The 18,618-nt window shown below is 40.2% G+C and overlaps 1 protein-coding gene across 1 annotated transcript; it reads right to left on the bottom strand.

Annotated features, from left to right (window-relative positions):
• Positions 1-6,816: 6,816 nt before the first annotated feature.
• On the bottom strand, positions 6,817-13,551 carry LOC124151706. The gene is made up of 5 exons (XM_046524296.2): positions 13,328-13,551; positions 13,131-13,158; positions 9,509-9,718; positions 8,944-9,062; positions 6,817-8,594 (listed from the first exon to the last, which is right to left on the bottom strand). Exons 1-5 carry the CDS (start codon positions 13,508-13,510, stop codon positions 8,439-8,441), a joined length of 696 nt encoding a protein of 231 aa, XP_046380252.2. The 5' UTR covers positions 13,511-13,551; the 3' UTR covers positions 6,817-8,438.
• Between the last annotated feature and the right edge of the window lie 5,067 nt (positions 13,552-18,618).

Raw genomic sequence — 18,618 nt, 5'->3', positions numbered from 1 at the left:
GTAGGTTCTATGGTACGGTAAGAAATCTCATATCTGTTAAAAATAACCATCTTATGTCATATTTAAAAATCCATAAAGAGTTGGACTTGGGTAGAATAGCAGGCCCATTTGTCTACCCTCCTATACCACATGTTAAGGTTTCACAGCTTGATTGGTATAGATTAATCTTTCCAGAAGGTCAGAGCATAAGTGATTTTATTGATGAATCAACGTGTGTGTGCGTGTGCCGGAAGTAAGCTATTTCATTCGTTAGATGCTATAGATCATATTTTGGCACGTTCAAAGGTTAGATTAAAGGAGATGCAGTCGTTGCTTGGTTTACTTAATTTCCTGTGCAACACAGTTCCATCAGGCAGATGTTTCCTCCGACGAATGATTAATGCAACATGTGGTAGGAAGCCTCACCACCACATTAGATTGACAAAGAACATGAAGAGTGACCTAAGTGTTTGGCAGAGATATTGAAGAAGTTCATTGTAGTTTCCATAATGAGATCAAAGTTTTCAAATGCTGATCTGGAGTTTTTATACTGACAGTGCTGGTGGACAAGGCAAAGGTTTTGGTATTTATTTTGCCGGACCATGGACCTGTGGAGATTGGCTGAATCATTGGGTACAGCAGGGCTTTATGACTAATATTACCTTCCTTGAGTATTTTCCCATCGTAGTTGCAATTGTGATATGGGGTTCCGAGTTAGTCGGAGAAAGGGTCACATTCCATTCTGACAACCAGGCAGTAGTCGAGATTATTAACAAGATGACCTCAAGATCAGATCCAGTCATGTCTTTGGTTAGGCACCTTGTGTTGTTTGGCGTCTAATATCACAATTAGCTATAGGGGCGAGAACATTAGGGGGAAAAAAATGTTCACGCTTTCGACAGCAGTTCAACTTTCCTAAACTTTGGCCTGCATCGTCAGGACAACTAACAACATATATTGCATTTTTGTCCCTGAAACAGTGTCAGCACCTATCAGCATAAGCTACCAACATAAACTCACAGGACTGCGAGATACCACAAGCAATTTTATCATCCGAAAGATGTTGGAAGGCTCCTAACGACTCAAGGTTCATAGGGACGGCAGGGCTCCAATTACCTATTCCATATTGATTAAGATGCCTCAAGCTCTTAATGCTCTTTGCCGTTCTCCATATGAAGCTATTTTGTTTACAACTGCATTTTTTCTGGCCTTTTTCGGTTTCATGAGAGTTGGCGAGATGGTTTACACTGACCATCTTCATTTGGAACGATCTCAGATGTCCTAGGATTTCAGATGTCACAGTCCAGAGGACATTTTTAGAAGTAACTGAGATCGTCAAAGACAGATCAGTTGCTCGCTCCACATCAAAGGTAATGCAAGTGAAATATGCCCACTTAGAGCAATGAAGCAATACCTTGCACTTCGTCCAGCGGGTTTGTTTTTTTCCGTTTTTGCCATGGGAACTGTCAGCCTTTAACAAGATACCAGTTTGGAGCTATGGTTTCCAACTACATCAGATATATGGGACTCAACCGATGTAAGTTCAAATCACACTCATTGGAGCAGCCACTTCTGCCGCCAACATGGGCGTGTCATCGGAGACAATACAGTTGTGGGGTCGATGGAAGTCTAAGGCATACTCAACTTTCATTAGACTCTAAACTTTGGATGCACAGTCAATAACTTCAGGCAATTTGATATTTGTAAATAATTCTTCTTCCAGATGTATGGATAATAGGCTCCTCATTCATTTATTTGTCTCATCGTCAATTATTGAGGTTGAAACTGGGAAACAATCTAGGGTTACGATTTCACTGGTTTGGAAAGCAGGGCATGAAGTGGTCAGAACTCTTGTATGTCGTCCAGACACAATTAGGCCGTATACCTTCCCCAAGTCTAATACTCTTGCATGTGGGATCAAATGATCTTGTTGACCAGAATATTGGTTCCCTTGTTTGGCATGTTACTGATGGCATCTACTACCTGACTCAACTGCAGCCAAGGACAGTTCTTGTTTGGTCAGAAGTGCTACCACGGTTATACTGGTATGGAGTTGTCAATCCAAAGGCGATAGAGAGGGCTCGACGTCGACTGAACCGAGCTGGGTTCAAAGCAGTGTTGCATTGGGGTGGCCGCTGTATTTATAACAAGCTTACCATGTCTGAAACAGGATTTTTCCGCCATGATGGCGTACATATTTCCGAAGTGGGAAAGCATTGTTTGTGAACACTTTACAAGAGGCTTTTCAGCACTTCATGGCAGATACTGAAGTAAAAAGTAAGGTATTTGGGGCTAATTAATCTCGGCGGAACACTTTTGGGCTGGAAGTAGTGATTTTGGTGTTTTGGGGGTATTTGAGGAATACCCTCTAGGCCCTATTGTATAATGGTGGTTGTAGAGCCTACAGCAGACTCCCTATGCGCTTTTCCCTGGGGGTCCCATCATTTGGCTCTGTATGGTTTGTACTCTCGGAGCCGCGTTTGCTGTTCTGTCCGGGCACCTTTGGGTTGACAGTCAGCCGTGTTTAGCGTTTCCCAGCCCAGGAGTGTTCTCCTACTCTTCCTGGTTTAATAGTGCAAGGGAAGCTACTCTTCCTGGTTTAATAGTGCAAGGCACCTTATCAGTGTATTATTCAGGAATTGTTCTTCACATGCTGTAAACAAAGGGAAGTAACCCATGTTGCAGCTGAATTTAGTTGCTACATCCTCTTTTCATCCACACAACCACACCGGTAACACGTTTTTTCCCTCCCATCCCACCCATCACTTCTCATGTCAAACGTATATATCTGTATAACATTTCCTCAGTTGATAGTTAATCTAATTTCAAGTATTTGTATGTATCAGGAATATGTACTGCTGCTTGTTTTCTTTTATATTGTAGTTGTGGCAAGTTGCAGCCGTGTTTAGCGTTTCCCAGCCCATGAGTGTTCCCCAGTCCTTGTACTTTTCTGTATATAAACCTGTGGCCTTACATCCAACTCAAGTCTTTTGTGTGTTTTCTTGCAATGGTGCAACATCTACTTCTGCCAAAGCATTATCCTAAAATAATGCTGGTCGGACGTTACATTTTATTTCACTCACTTGAGTATTATTATGAATCATGTAACCTGATAAGACTACCGTACGTGAAACTTAACGGTTACCTTCCCTGTAAACGTGTTAAAAGTAACTATAACTTTTGCTTAAGTTCTCGACCCGTGAAGATTCCGTGGTAAAATTATTCTTCAGCAACCGTTTTTTGCCGTAAAAGGTGACTATGCTTGTCGTGAGACGACTAACGGGATCGGGTGGTCAGGCTCGCTGACTTGGTTGATGCATGTCATCGATCCCAATTGCGTGGATCGATGCTAAATGACATTAATCACTGGATTGTCTGGTCCATACTCGATCATTTACAGACTGCCATCATATAGCTGGAATAATGCTGAGTGCGGCGTTAAACAACCAACCAACCAATCGAGCTAGACAGTATGACATAAACACGCAATGCTTAAAATTCCAGAAAGCCTCGTTATGTTGTGTCATGTTGACAGAGGAAATAAGGCTACTCTAATCCTCCCCGACTTGTCAATAGCATTAGACACTCTGGAACGTGTAATACCCCTCAATAGATTATCTACTGATATGATGATAAGACGCGATACTTAGGATCTCATAATCTGGACAGAAGACGACATGGTATGGTAATTGGGAATGAGAGATAAGATTCTACTACTACTTACAGTGTGGATTGTGAAGATAACTGAAGAGCATGACCTGGATCATCAGCAGTATGCCGATGATGCACAGATCATTGATGGATTTGGACCGACAGAAATCACTGACGCACTGCACAGGACTACTGATTACACTACACACATAAAGACTTGGATAACGGAGAGCAAACTGAAGCTGACGGTGACAAAACTGAAACACTCTTAGTTGGCACACAAAATCTGCTACAGAGGACAAGTCAGGAAAGTGTCACAGTTGGCCAGGCAACCATTCCATTTTCTGCATAAGTGAAAGATTAAAGGGGGTTATTGATTCACATCCTTCAAATGATGCACAGGTTGGCACTTTGATGACGTCCTGCTATTCCCACCTAAGATGCACTGGGAAAATAGGTCATCTCACCATCTCAAGATCCTTTTTCAGTCCTCGGTACTCTCTGGACAGGATTCTGTCAATAGTTTACTGTATGGAAACAATAAATCTTCACTTCAAATCTTCAGAAGGTACAGATTACTGCAGCTCTTATTGTATCCAGATCTTCCAGATTCTTACACATTACGTCAGTATCGATGGCAGTGCACTCGCTGCCTGTTGAATTCCGAGTCCAATAAAAAGGAATCTGCCTCACATACAAATGTCTACATAGCCCAGGATCAAACTATCTGTCAAGTCTAATTCTCCAGGACAATCCAGAGAATACTTCGACCACAGGACTCACAATAAACTGGTGGTTTCTCACTACAAACTCACACCCTATAGCTGTAAAGCTTGTTGCACAAATGGTCCTTAACTTTTGAACAATTCTTCCGCTTCACATAAGACTATCACCCAGCTGCAGTTAGGCACTTTCAGATCCATTCTTAAGACATATCTATTCAGTGAAGATTATTCCTGTTAGACTATTGTTGCGCTTTGAGCAAGCACTTTGTGTTTGGAGGGTGGTGCGGTACAAATACACTGTATTATCATTATTGTTTTGCAACCATTGCCTAAGGAAGCAATGTCAATTCGAAAATACCAACGAAAGTAATTGTTTAGCTTGTCACTGTTTGATGACCTACGATGACCCTTTGCGACTCAGTGAGTGAGTGAGTACGGTTTTATGGCGCTTTTAGCAATATAACAGCACTATCACGGAGGGGGACACCTGAAATGGGCTTCACACATTCTTCCCATGTGGGGAATCGAACCCGGGTTTTCGGCGTGACGAGCGAACGCTTTAACCACTAGGCTATCCAAACGCCCCTTTCTGACTCAGATGAGCACACATCTTAAATGGAAACATCCTTAATATATATATTCATCATGCACTCTTAAAAAGAACATGTACTACACATGGACTGCAGCATATGGTCCCTCAGTTCTTGAAATGAAGTACTAAAGAAAGACGTTTGGTTATCAGTATTTGTTGTCAATCTAACAAACCCTTTCGATGTAGTACGACCTGGAAAGAGTGAACTTGTTGTGCAAAATAAACTCGTTCCCATCCATGTTTGTGAGTGAGTGAGTGTGGTTTTACGCTGCTTTTAGCAATATTCCAGCAATATCACGGCGGGGGACACCAGAAATGGGCTTAACACATTGTACCCATGTCGGAAATCGAACCCGGGTTTTCGGCGTGACTGAGCGAACGCTTTAACCACTAGGCTACCCAATGTTTGTGAGTAAGTTTTACCTTTGAAAGGGGTACTACCAGAACCCAATACCTGAGTGTGCAAAGACGATTGCTGCTTTTCCTACATTAAGTGGACATTACCAGTACAAGGTTATGCGATTTGGGTGAAATAATTCATAAGAACATGTCCGTCTGAGGAAGATGCAGTTCCCGGAGCAGATCTTAAAAAACCTTACAATATGTCTTCACCAAACTTCGCACAAAGATAGGTCTTTCGATAATTTTTGATTTTCGGCTGATACAATGTACGTGTTTTCAAGGCAACAAATTGTAGTTGTGCTCGTTTCAGGAAATTTTGAAAAATGTACAATATGTCTTCACAAACTTAAGCTTGGCACAAAGATAGTTCCAGTAGTGAACTGGTGTCTTTTGACAGTTTGGAATTTTCGGCAGTGTTTTCGAGTTCGCCCGCATGGAAAAAGGTGCTATCTTGGAATGCATATTTGAACAAGGGTAAATATATCAATATATAAAGTTCATTTTTAGCTGATAACATACATCATCAAGTCCTAACCAGAATCATTCTTACAAACACGATTGCATATTTTATACATTACAGTACATTTTCGTTATTCATGATATGATGCTGTATCTGGTGTAATACATGAACCTGGACGAGACCATACCGGGTTACAATTATCAACCAATTTCAATGACAAGGTGCTTTAAAGTCAAGTTTTTATCACAATAAAATTAGTGTGGTTTGTACCCTGTCTAATCATGTAACTATGATTAGGGTATCCCACAGGGCAGTATTTTGTCTTTCAAGTTGTTTGGTATAAAACATTAATAGCCTCAATAACGTTTTAAACGACTCTATTGATGGATTTCTTTTCGCGGATGTCTTAGCACTCTCTGCAGTGGTACGAATATGAATACTGTCAAAGGGTACCTACAGTTATTACTAAATGAAATTCATAAATGGTCATTAGACAATTGTTTTAGATTAGTATGAAAATCCAAACTAATATTGGATGGCATTCCTTTTAAAATTAAATGAAAAGGACAGCAAGTTCTTTGTTATTATTTCGTACCATCATTTAAGCTTGTTATCACACAGTAAATATTTAGAGAAAATGCCTGAGGGCTCTTCAAATGCAAAGTGGGAAGGGGATCTGAAAAACCTCCTCTAATAATACAGAGCTCGTATACGCTCCAAACCGAATTATGGCTTCACCGTGTGTGGAAGAGAGTCCAAAGGTGGCGTCATGATCGAGATTACCAAATGATAGCAAATTAGGGCTCTAAAATAAATAAACGTTTTCATACTCTCTTTCGTGTATGTCATGTACACATCAACATTGTACTTGAAATTGTTGAATTGTTTAAATATCTTGCTACTGGTCAATATGACATTGTCTTTAGCTGGTTACCCAGCCATGCTGGAATCATTGACAACACAATAGGTGGTGTTGCAGGATGTAAAGTAATCAACAAATCATACAGTGATATCAAACCTTTTACTGGGTACATCAAAGATGAAATGATACATAAGTGGATATCAACAGATTACATGACATTAACTTTCGGAAACACCAAACTAGATTGTCAGTCGAAATGTTTTGGCCGTTCACGTCTAACACATGAATATTTGTTGAAAGAATCACAGTTTAAGCATGACCAGCTAGACGGGCATCTTTTACACACAAGGGATTAATAATTCCAAGCATCATCTCTTAAAGATCTTTTGAAAACTATAAGTTCTTCTTTAATGATTTGTTCTTGTTTTAAGAAATTCTAGTATGGTACATTTTGATGAACAAAGTTAAAAAGTTAACAAATTGGTAGTAAAATAATTATAAAATGAGATTGGTTGGAGCTGTGCCATCGATGGGAGTTGAAGTAGTGTACAATTAATGTCTCCCTCAAAGGGTTTTGTATGACCATGTATATGTATTTGTACTACCTTTTACATCAGCTAGAGGTATAGTGTAACAGAAGTTCATATGATCCCTAGTGTGGGGCCTCACATTTGCAAACACCTGGTGTCATCACTGATATTCAATGATCCGTTCATATCATTTCCACAGCTTGTTTGGCCTTTTACATCCCAATGGAGACTGATTATTCTCTGGCGTTTTGTATTTGGTTGCTGGCGATCTAGTTTGTACTGTCAATTAATAGTTATAAATATTAACTACTCTTTATTCGAGTTTGACATAAAATCTGTAATAATCTGGCTAGTATGCTGTTTATGTTCAACAAGGGTTTAGATCTTGTTAGTGTACAATTTGTGCTGGTCACTTTACGGCTGGAATAGGTAAAACTTAAAGTCACTCACTCAATTAATATGAATTAGGTGCATTAATGGGTTTAAAGTAGTTTTGGAACATTCATAATTTGTAATATATAATTGATACAATAACGGTAAAAGTAACTATTTATCACAATGTCAAATATATCTTTGGTATATTTAACCACACTGGTTGGGCAGTGTCATATACACGTAGATCGTATATGTCATCCTGGACTTCTCACCCCCCCAAAAAACCTCGCATTTTTATGTAAGATACGTACTCACTGATTAGCTGCATTGAACTAATTTCTGGAAAGACAATGTTAGACGTCAATGTTATTCTTGATAAAGTACCTAGCTAGAAGCAAAATTAAATAGAATGTCAGGATTATCCTTCTAGATCTGTACACGATATAAGTAATTACATCACTGATTGTTGTAATAAAGTCTTTTGAATTAAACTGGTGGTGTGGTTAATTAAATGGTGTACAATGGACCAAGGCTGACTTTTCAATAATTTGCTCTTGAGACCCACGGGCATTCTGGATTTACAATAGGTCCTCAGCAGCACAGGCTGGTGGTAAGAGGCGACTGAATGGATCTGGTTGCATGGTCACACTCGGTGACTTTGTTGCCTGCTTGCCATCGTACACCAGCGGCGTGGATTGAGTACATGAATGAAAGCGAAAAAACACGTCCCATGGTGTGAAGAAGTCCATTGTACGATTCATTGTACTGCTAAGTGCACAGAAAAAATTGTTTAGTCATCTGAAGATTTTCAGATTGTGACAAAATGTATCTTATGTATCCCGTGGGAGTACATTTTGCCAAATTATGACAAATTAACTGTCTGAAACTGACAGCCATTCAGATAGACGTCGAGGTACTGCACCAGGGACACCTTTGCCGTGAAAATGAGTTTCCGGCGGTTAAAGTGCCAGATAACCATCTCAGCATCCTCTGGTTTCAGTGCTGCAAAATACATCATCTACAAGGAAAAACAAACATAATCAAGATTTCTTCAGAAACGACGAAGTATTTAAATGTGTTTTTGTTAATATGGCCTGAATTAATTGCAAGTTAATGTGTTCATTCAAAAGGCACAAAGTAAATACTAGACACGAATTGGAAAGTGAACTTTTGATAATTCTACTTGGGTTCATTGAAGTGTTTTAGTGGGTGTGTTTTATGCAATCTTCCGTTTTAAGCAAATTCCGGATTGTAGGTAATCGAGCTTGGACCAGGCAATCAGTGACACAAAGCTGAACCAAAGACCAAGACTCAAAGACAAGCAGAGCCGTATCGAGACAGAAATGGTAGTCACTTATATTAATTACCTGAATAGGAAACTGTCCGAGAACTCTGTACATGAGATTCTGGTGATTGTCCAATCTGTACTTTAGGCTGTTCTCCAGATTGTCTCGAATTTCCTCTTTGTATTCTTCACTGTTTAGACCTGAATTATTCATGTTAACATCATGACACAGGTATGATTGGTTGTTGTCTTGTCAATAAAATGTATAAAGAGACTCAATATATTTTTTTGTTTATTGTTTTACGCCGCAGGCAGCAATATTCCAGCTATATGACGGCGGTCTGTAAATAATCGAGTCTGGACCAGACAATTCAGTGATTGGTCGCATGGAGCATCGATCAACACAATGGGGATATGGTAATATGCATCAACAAAGTCAGCCAGCCTGACCACGCAATCCCGTTAGTCGCCTCTTATGGCAAGCATGGGTTGCTGAAGACCTATTCTAACCTGGATTTTCACGGATAAAGGCGCCTTATCAACGAAATACACCATGACATCATTGGTCACCTATACGTAGAATCTAATTTGTATATTTTAAGCACAACACTGCAACCGTATACAGTCAAACTGACGATAGGTTTTACCTTCAATTCTGAATATGGCATCCCAATAGTAAATGTAGTCTCCAGTCAGACTTGTTGGAGGTGGGGCACTTGCAATGAGGCTTTTGTTCACCCCCAGATCCTCTGCTAGTTTTTCACCCGGGAAAAGAGACTTCACAGTGATGTCCAGATTAGCTGCGAACAACTGCTCCTCGAGAGGACGTAGATCGCACAGAGCGGCAATATTCAGGACTGGAAAGCGATTATAAAGACATGATAATTGAGACAGATATGGTCAGTATGACCCCGAGACATGTAACCATAACTTGTAAGCATTATCGTGTCGATAATTTCTTTTGTATCTTTCCTAGATAAGTTAACTACTTCGTTCACCGCCGTCATATAGCTGGAATATTGCTGAGTGCGGCGTTAAACAACAAACAAACAGTAACAATTACTCGTTCACCACCCCTTTATGTTCTTTCACACGACAGTAAATATACTCTTAAAAAAAAGAGACTTGACACTGACTTTCAAAATGTAATATAATGCGATTGATTCAAAATAGGACACAGAAACCATAATCGAAACACTGTTTGAAGATCAATGTACACAATGTTCAAAACATTAATCATGTCACCTAGACAGACGCACGTACACGAAACAGTTAATGTCACAGGGGTACAGAAAATGTCACTATCGGTTGTGCCCACCACGTGCATCAATCACCGCTTGACACCGACGACCCATAGATGCAATGAAGTTGTCAATAACACGCTGTTGGATGTGCTGCCATTCATGCTGAAGTGCATCAAGAAGCGCCGGAAGTGTTTGGGGCTGTGGATTCCTTCTGCGAACGCGTCGATCCAACTCGTCCAACAAAAACTCAATCGGGGACAAATCTGGTGACTGGGCTGGCCAAGGTAATGTCTGGATGTTGTTGTGCTGTAAGAAGTCCTGACAAACACGTGCAATATGCGGTCGAGCGTTGTCATGCTGGAACTGTCCGCCATGAACGTTGACGTGAGTAAGAACGTAAGGCTGTAAGATCAAGTCTCTGTAACGCACACCTGTCAATGCACCTGCCACATGCACGAGAGGCGTCCTACCGACGTGATGAATTCCGGCCCATACAATGACTCCCGCCGCCAAATTGGGCAACCTGCTGCACACAGTTGGGGGCGTAACGTTCACCCCGACGTCTGTAGACACGTGCGCGCCCACCAGCACGTGTGAGTAGGAAACGGGACTCGTCAATAAACAGTACATTTCTCCACCTTGCACGTGCCCATCTAACCCTCTGTTGGCCCCAAAGCAGACGGTCCGCCAGATGACGTGGGGTCAATACATGACGTCGAACAGGTCTTCGTGCAAAAAGTCCATCCTCCCTCAGTCTGTTGCGTACCGTTTGAACTGATATTCTGCGTACCCCAGGGATCTGTGTGGTAGTAGAAATGGCTGTGGTAGTGCGGTCTCTGAGGTGTCGCAGCCGGATGTATCGATCTTGTGCTTGGGTTGCCACCCTTGGTCTTCCTGACCTTGGTCTGTTGTCAACTCTGTTGGTGTTGTTGTATTGGGTCCAAAGTGCGGAGATTGTCTGTCTGGATACGCAAAAGTGCCTGGCCACTTCTTGCTGAGTTGCTCCAGATTGTAATCTCTCAATGGCGTTGTTCCGTTGAGCTGCATTCAGTCTCAGCATTCTGTCACTGCCTCTACTGCCGTTATAAGGACTGTATGAACAGCCGTTGATGTGGATTTTTATACCCATTCAGCAGGGGGGCCTGCATGCCTAGATGCAGGATCCTGTGCTGCACGTTTTTTACAGGCGGTTGTGTTTGGATGAAGCTGTAAAATTGATCCCCAAACGCTACGTTTATGTGCTTTGTATGTGTTTTCGCGAAATATAGACACATCATCTTTCTGTTTGACTTATTTGGTTCTCATTTAATGAAATTATTTTAGATATATGTCAAAAAGTGGTTTTACATCTATATCAAGTTTCTTTTTTTGAAGAGTATATATCATGGTGTTCATATAAGCATGAGCTTTAATACAATAAAATTTGATAAGATATCGATACAATATTGAACAGTGAGCTGTGCAGCTGTCGAATGTACTACAAGGGAACTGACGATTTGAATGCAGTGAACATTTGTAAAACCAAGGCAATGTACATGTATCTGAACACAACACTAATGCAAATGAGCGAAGCACACGCTTAGCAATGCCCCCGAGACAGTATCTCAATGGACAGGCAAAATGGCGAATTGTGGGAAGGATATAGGGACGGGGACGTCAACATCCCAAGTTGCCCGAATGTTAAGCAAATCAATAAGTGTTATTTCTCGACTATGGAGCAAGTACGTCAAACGGGTGGGGTTGCAATGAGACCTGGGCGTGTCAGGTCTCAACAAACGAGACCAAGACAAGATCGTCTCATCACATGAATTGCACAATGCAAGAGATTCACATCTATGAACAGAGAATTCCGTACAATAACGGGAAGGTTACAAACCGGGTCTAAGCAGCCCACCTGAGAAGATGGCGTCCTGTGAAGGATATGACCCTAACAACATAACGTAGACGGCACAGATTGGGATGGGCCATGCGCATACCAGGAACAGACTGTGCTTCAATGTTTTGCCTCCGACTCACAGATGGCAGAAAAAGTTGCTGGTGATCATGTAGCGTCGAGCGGTATGCCGGGACAACAGTGCTTGACCACGGTCGGTATTTGGGCAGTAGTTTCTTGGTGTGGGTATGACACATTGCAGGCGAACTGATTTGTTATTGTGCATGGTCAATCATATGTTGACGAAATTTTGCGCCCTGTTGTTGTTCCATATGCAAGTATTGTCGGTAGAATTTTTAAACTGTTTGATGACAATGCCAGACCAAATCGTGATGAGGCATACAGTCCCTGGCATGTCCTCAATGAAGTTTCTGTGGGACGTCCTCGGGCGTGTAGTGTACGCCACAGACCCAGCACTCACCAACGTTGCCCAGTTTGGGGAAGCGTTTCTGGCAGAAGGGCGGGTATTAGAAAGAGCAATCATATGCAAGTCAATAAAAATTATGCATGAAGGTATCGTGCATATATCGCCCAACATGGTGGACACATCAGATATTGATCTACAGCTCAGAAATGTAGACATTTATCCTCATTGCACCATGTCGTTCACTATCATTTCATCAGTTCCCCTATGTTTCGTCAGTTCTATATGTAACTGGAAAAGGCATTAAAAAGATAAATAATTCACAGTTTGTGGCAATGTCAGAAACATATTATGGGAGAATATGGTCAAAATAGGGAATTGGGATCGGCCATGACTTTTGTCATGAATTCATGAAGAGGTGTTACTGTCTACTATTTTCTGAACTAGTGATTGCCATGCAAATTGTCACTTACACATTAAATCATTCAGTGATTGAACTTGGCGCTAGCTTTCGATTGGTTGCCCACATGACAATATTGGATCAAAACTTCAAAATGTATTCAAGATCTTTAAAACTCTCTTTTTGATCTCATCACACTCATTATCAAGCGCACACATCAAAACACGGATTATAGAATTCTGAATGGGACCCCATTGACTTGTGAGACATTGTGACTCTGAGAAATAAAATTCCCGTTTTCAGAAAGAATTTTTAAGTTTGTACTTACTCACTAATACTCTTGGTTCACCAACCTCCTGCAATAAGACACAAAGACGCATCATTGTGTATTGTAAAAACTGTTTCCCTATTCAACATGATTTGCAGTGATACTTCCAGAGATAAATCAAAATGAATTTGAATTTACGTTCTTCAAAATCCATACAGTGAATTTTCAGCAATTACAGTATATCAATTTGAACCAACCTTGAACATAAATTCAACACCCTCTGTTTTGTCCAAGATACTCTTTACAGTGGCCATAGTGGTCTTCACATCAGCAACACCTCTTGGCTCAACGATGTCAACAAGGAAACGAGTGTGTTCTTCGCATCTGACAAAGCCCAACATAAGCATTACAGCTAATACGACAAGCCCGAGATTTTCCATCGCTATCTGTTGCAATTGAACAACCGATTCATTGTTCAGCACAGCTTAACTCCCTATATATATATATATATATATATATATATATAAATAAAAGCTATCAATCGGTAGGTCCATTTACAGAACGGGTGGTTAGGTACGTTGATGTGCAAACAAATCCCGTTATTATAGAATCACATGAGGAGATGCCCATGTAAGTAGTAATGAACTCTACCTATCTACATCCAGTATGAGCAACCATTGGTCAGGCCATTGCTTTGCCAATTTGTGGCCAAAACCAATCACAATTCGAAGTTAACAGTATGTTTCCTGCTTGTCCAATCAAACGCGTGTAACGAAATCGACGTTTGGTTCAAAGACTGCAGATTTCTTTTTATTTGCAAGCATGTGTACCGTCAACTGGGCGTCAACATATATTTTCTAAACCTTTTCATGCTTTTAATCAAGGTTCTCTCGTGATTTAATGCACTTCGCGAATTTTCATCCATTATCTGCTTGTTATCTATAACTGTTGTTGTCTATGTTCATCCGCTGCTTATCACAATATGTCATGCACATATTTATCGCATCACTTGGTCACTCCAGTTTGATAACGGTGTAAAAATCTACATCAAAACGTCACCATTTGCATGAACCAGAAGTTGTTATCCATAGAGTTGTTGTAAATTTTTCCATACTTATTTGCCCCCTTCTAGAATGCCATTCAAACAGTTAAAATTAACAACCAACCTAAACAAAAAAGCTTCATACTTTATACTGGAATTTGTTCATTTTGTTGATTTTTGTTAACGATTTTCCTGCTGATCAAAATGACATTGTCCTTTGCTGGTTACCCTGACATGCTGGAATCATTGATAACACAATGGCTGGCGCTTCAGAACAAACTGCACTCAAAACATCTGTGACAACTATTTTTCTAATTTAGTGATATCAAACATGTTACTACGTCCAATTAAGATCAAATGCAAAATAATTGAAGATAAACAAATTATCATTTGGTAACACCTGCATGGATTGCCAGCATCATCTCTTAACCCTCACTTGTATTGGATGGCATTCCTTTTAAAATTAAATGCAAATAAAAAGGACAGCAAGTTCTTTGGTATTATTTTGTACCGTCATTTAAGCTTTCTATCACATGGTAAATGCCCGAGGGCTCTTTAAATGCAAAGTTGGAAGGAGATCTGAAAAACCTCCTCTAATAATACAGAGGTCTTATACGCTATGGAGGAGAGTGAAAAGGTATCTCTATGATCGAGATTACCAAATGATAGTCCAAGGCAATTTAGGGCTCTGAAATAAAATAATGTGTTCACACTCTCTTTCGTGTGTTTATGTCATGTACACATCAACGTTTTTACTTGAAATTGTGGAATTGTTAAAGTTTGCTTGCTACTGGTCAATATGACATTGACTTTAGCTTGTTACCCAGCCATGCTGGACTCATTGATAACACAATAGCTGGTGTTACAGGACGTTAAGTACTCAACAAATCATACAGTGATATCAAACCTTTTACTAGGTACACCAAAGATGAAATGAAACATAAGTGGACATCAACAGATTACATGAAATGAACTTTTTGAAACAACTAACTAGATTGCCAGTCGAGACGTATTGGCCGTTCACGTTTAACACATGAATATTTGTTGATAGAATCACAGTCACGATTAAGTATGATCAGATAGACTGGTGATCTTATAATTCAAAGCATCAGCTCTTAAAGATTTTTTGACAAATATGAGTTCTTCTTTAAGGATTTGTTGTTATTTTTAGTTGTTAGTAAAATAATTATGAACTAAGATTAGTAGTGGCTGTGTCATCGATGGTAGTTGAACGGTGTACAATTAGTATATGTCATCCTCGAGTTAAACTTCTCACCCCTAAAGCGGTCACATTTTTTAGTAAGAAACTTACTTACTGTTTCTTACATTATCATCAAACATGATTTGTCTCTCTGAAAAGTGTTCATTGATTAGATGCATTGAGAAAGATTTTAATGTCATTCATGATAAGTACATGTACCTAGCTAGAAGCAAAATTAATTAAAATATCATGATTAACCTCCTAGATCTGTACACGATATGCCGAGCGGGATACCCCGATCCCAGTTAAATGATCAGACACGGTACAACCCACACGAACTTGATTTTATCTGTGTGATAAAAACATGTTCATATATGTATTTTAATGCTTTTCCAAACCGTGTCTTATGCTTTTTCTAGATAAACAAATATAGACATTGCATGTTGTCTATTTATCTATTTTTCTCGTAATGATATGGCGGAATTATTGCCGATGACGTTAAACACAAACCCACTCACTTTCTTTTTTAAAAGATGACTCTAAACGAACGTAAAAAAAAAAGACGTAACGATCAATGGTACTTCTGCTTTTTTTATAATTAGATTGTTGGTTTCCATACTAACCGGTTACTGCTTGTGCATGTCATGGACTTGCAGAAGCAGCTGGTCAGTAAAATTGGTTGATAATTGTAAGAATTGGTATGACCTTGTACAAGTTGATGTGTTGAACCAGCTATGGCATAATGTCATGCAGATAAAAATGTACTGACGTCCGAATTTCATCAACAATATGTAATCGTGTTTGTAAACATGATTCTGGTCAGTGTTTCAGGACTTGATAATGTATGGTATCAGCTACACATGAGCATATATTAATAGTTTGTTGTGTATGTCACTGTGACTCCTTTGTGGCACGTTCTGAAATGACAGGCCTATTTGCCCATGTGTAAGTATGCATTCCAAGAAACACCTATTTCAAAGTGCTCTTCATGGCAGAATGGAGTTGCCATGGAAAAACATTTCTGTTGCAAAAAACTATCAAAAGGTTCACCACTTGATCTATCTGTGTGGCAAGTTAAATGAAGAATTATTGTACGTCGTTCAAGATTTCCGGAAAAGAGCACTACCACTATATCAAGCCCACGTCAAAACTGTTTCTCTAGAACCTCGAAAACGATCAAAAGGCACCAGTTCACCACAAGACCTATCTATGTGCGAAGTTTGGTGAAGACATAGTGTACGTTTTTGACGATCTGCCCCGGAAACGACGTCTTGCATAGATTGACGGATGGACGAATGGATTGACGGTGTACATTTTAATAACCCGTCAACACCCCCCCCCCCCCCCCCCCCACCCCCCCCCACCCCCCCCCCCCCCCCCCCACCCCCCGAAAGTAAGGGTATCAGGAGGTGACATATTACTTCCAACTGCAATGAAGAAAAGTATCACCGACCTGTTACCTGACAAAACAAAACACAAACACCTAGCCAATCCATGAAAAAACCCACTTCCACACTAATACACTAATACATTGTTACCATTACCTTTATAACCAAACGTGTTCCCTGAGTAGTTTATTATTACATTAAGTAAAGCGCTTTGTGTATCGTTCACATGGACTAGAATATGTGATGGTTGTGCAAATGTTATCGACATATGCTGAGATTAACCCTGTGACAGAATTTTTAACATTGACACATAGTTGAACAGTATAACTGATCCAGTGACAAAGTCAGTGACAGTGTATCCAAAATTATATTTCTATATGTAGTCGCCGATAACCTGACCATCACCTTCCATTAAGGGTCTGAAGATTTACAGACCGTCGTCATATGGCTGGGATATTGCTGTGTGCGGCGTTAAAGAGCGGACAAAACAACCAAGAACAAAACGAAGGCGAGGATCGTTGCTCACAATATCAATCACTGGATTGTTCGGTCCAGACTTAATTATTTAGAGGCCGCCGTTATATAACTGAAATATTAGTGCGGCGTTACACAAAACACACACACGTTTCAATGGTTGTTGGGATTGATTGATTATAACGAACGAACGCGTATGTTCGACTTGTCACATCTGTGAGACGATGGAAGGTGTGGTATTGGGAGTGCTCGTGTGGTGTTCTTGAAAAGTCGCTAGATAACACAGAACCGAAATAATTACATAAGCGAACGGGATGGTATGGGTTGGGTTTACAGTAATTCAAAGTCTCGCTTCTTCTATCAGTTGTTCCCGCAGCTTGAAATCAGGTCAGTAACCAAACCTAGGCCACCTCGCTGGGGATCATGGGGACTTACAGTACCTCTTCTTCCTGCATGATACCAGAGCAGGATTTACGTCATAACGTTACTACTGGTGGTTGTGCACAATACTAGCCAATAAAAAAAAAATACTCAGCAATGAGTTGGCTTAAAAACACTGGTTGATGATAATTACATCGATTATGATAGGATCACGTGTTACACAGGGGGACAATAATTTTACAGTACTTTAACCTCATGGACAGAGCCTTTAATAATGTCAGTTGATAATAGCATCACACCAAATTTAAAAACATTTAGTTATTCACATACATATTTCAATTTATTATACAGACCAATTTCTTGAAATTTATTTAAGATGAGATACCCGCTGACACGGGAAAAGAGATCTTTCATATTCACGCTCTAATAATGTGAATCCCTTGCGATTGCAAAGTCCACAAAGTCAAGGTATGGAATTATAATTGGGAGGAAAGAGATGTCGTAAAGCTTTACTTCTTTGGTGAAACCCATGAGCATGGTTTTGGTGCAGACAAACCTAGAATCTTAATCAAGTCAGAGCTTGATGTCTATCAGAGTCTATGCCCTGGGTAGCAAAACCGTGTATTTTCCAGGTTACAACTGACCTCGAACTGTATCGGCCCGGATTCAGCGTTGTCACTGTCGCTGCGTCCGGTTTTCTATCATTAGCATATTACGAAAGAATAGCTGAAAGGTATCACAACATGAGGGAATTTTGTTGATTATTAACATTAAAGCAGGCTGTTGATCACAAACTCTTTTTCACAAGTAACTTGACTAATTGGCACAGAATTTTAAATTTGGTGTACCAGCTGTTAACAAAGGTACCGGAAATAATACCACGTGAATGTAATTGGTTTAGAGTGAGTGAGTATGGCTTTACGCTGCTTTTAGCAATATTCCAGCAATATCACGGCGGGGGACACCAGAAATGAGCTTCTCACATTGTACACATGTCGGGAATCGAACCCGGGTCTTCGGCGTAAGTGGCGAACGCGTTAACCACGAGGCTACCCGATCGCC

Source organism: Haliotis rufescens, unplaced genomic scaffold (assembly GCF_023055435.1).
Source record: "Haliotis rufescens isolate VD_foot unplaced genomic scaffold, xgHalRufe1.0.p SCAF_64, whole genome shotgun sequence".
NCBI lineage: Eukaryota > Metazoa > Mollusca > Gastropoda > Lepetellida > Haliotidae > Haliotis > Haliotis rufescens.
The sequence above is the reverse complement of the archived record's forward strand: the minus strand, read 5'-3'. Positions and strand labels throughout refer to the sequence as shown.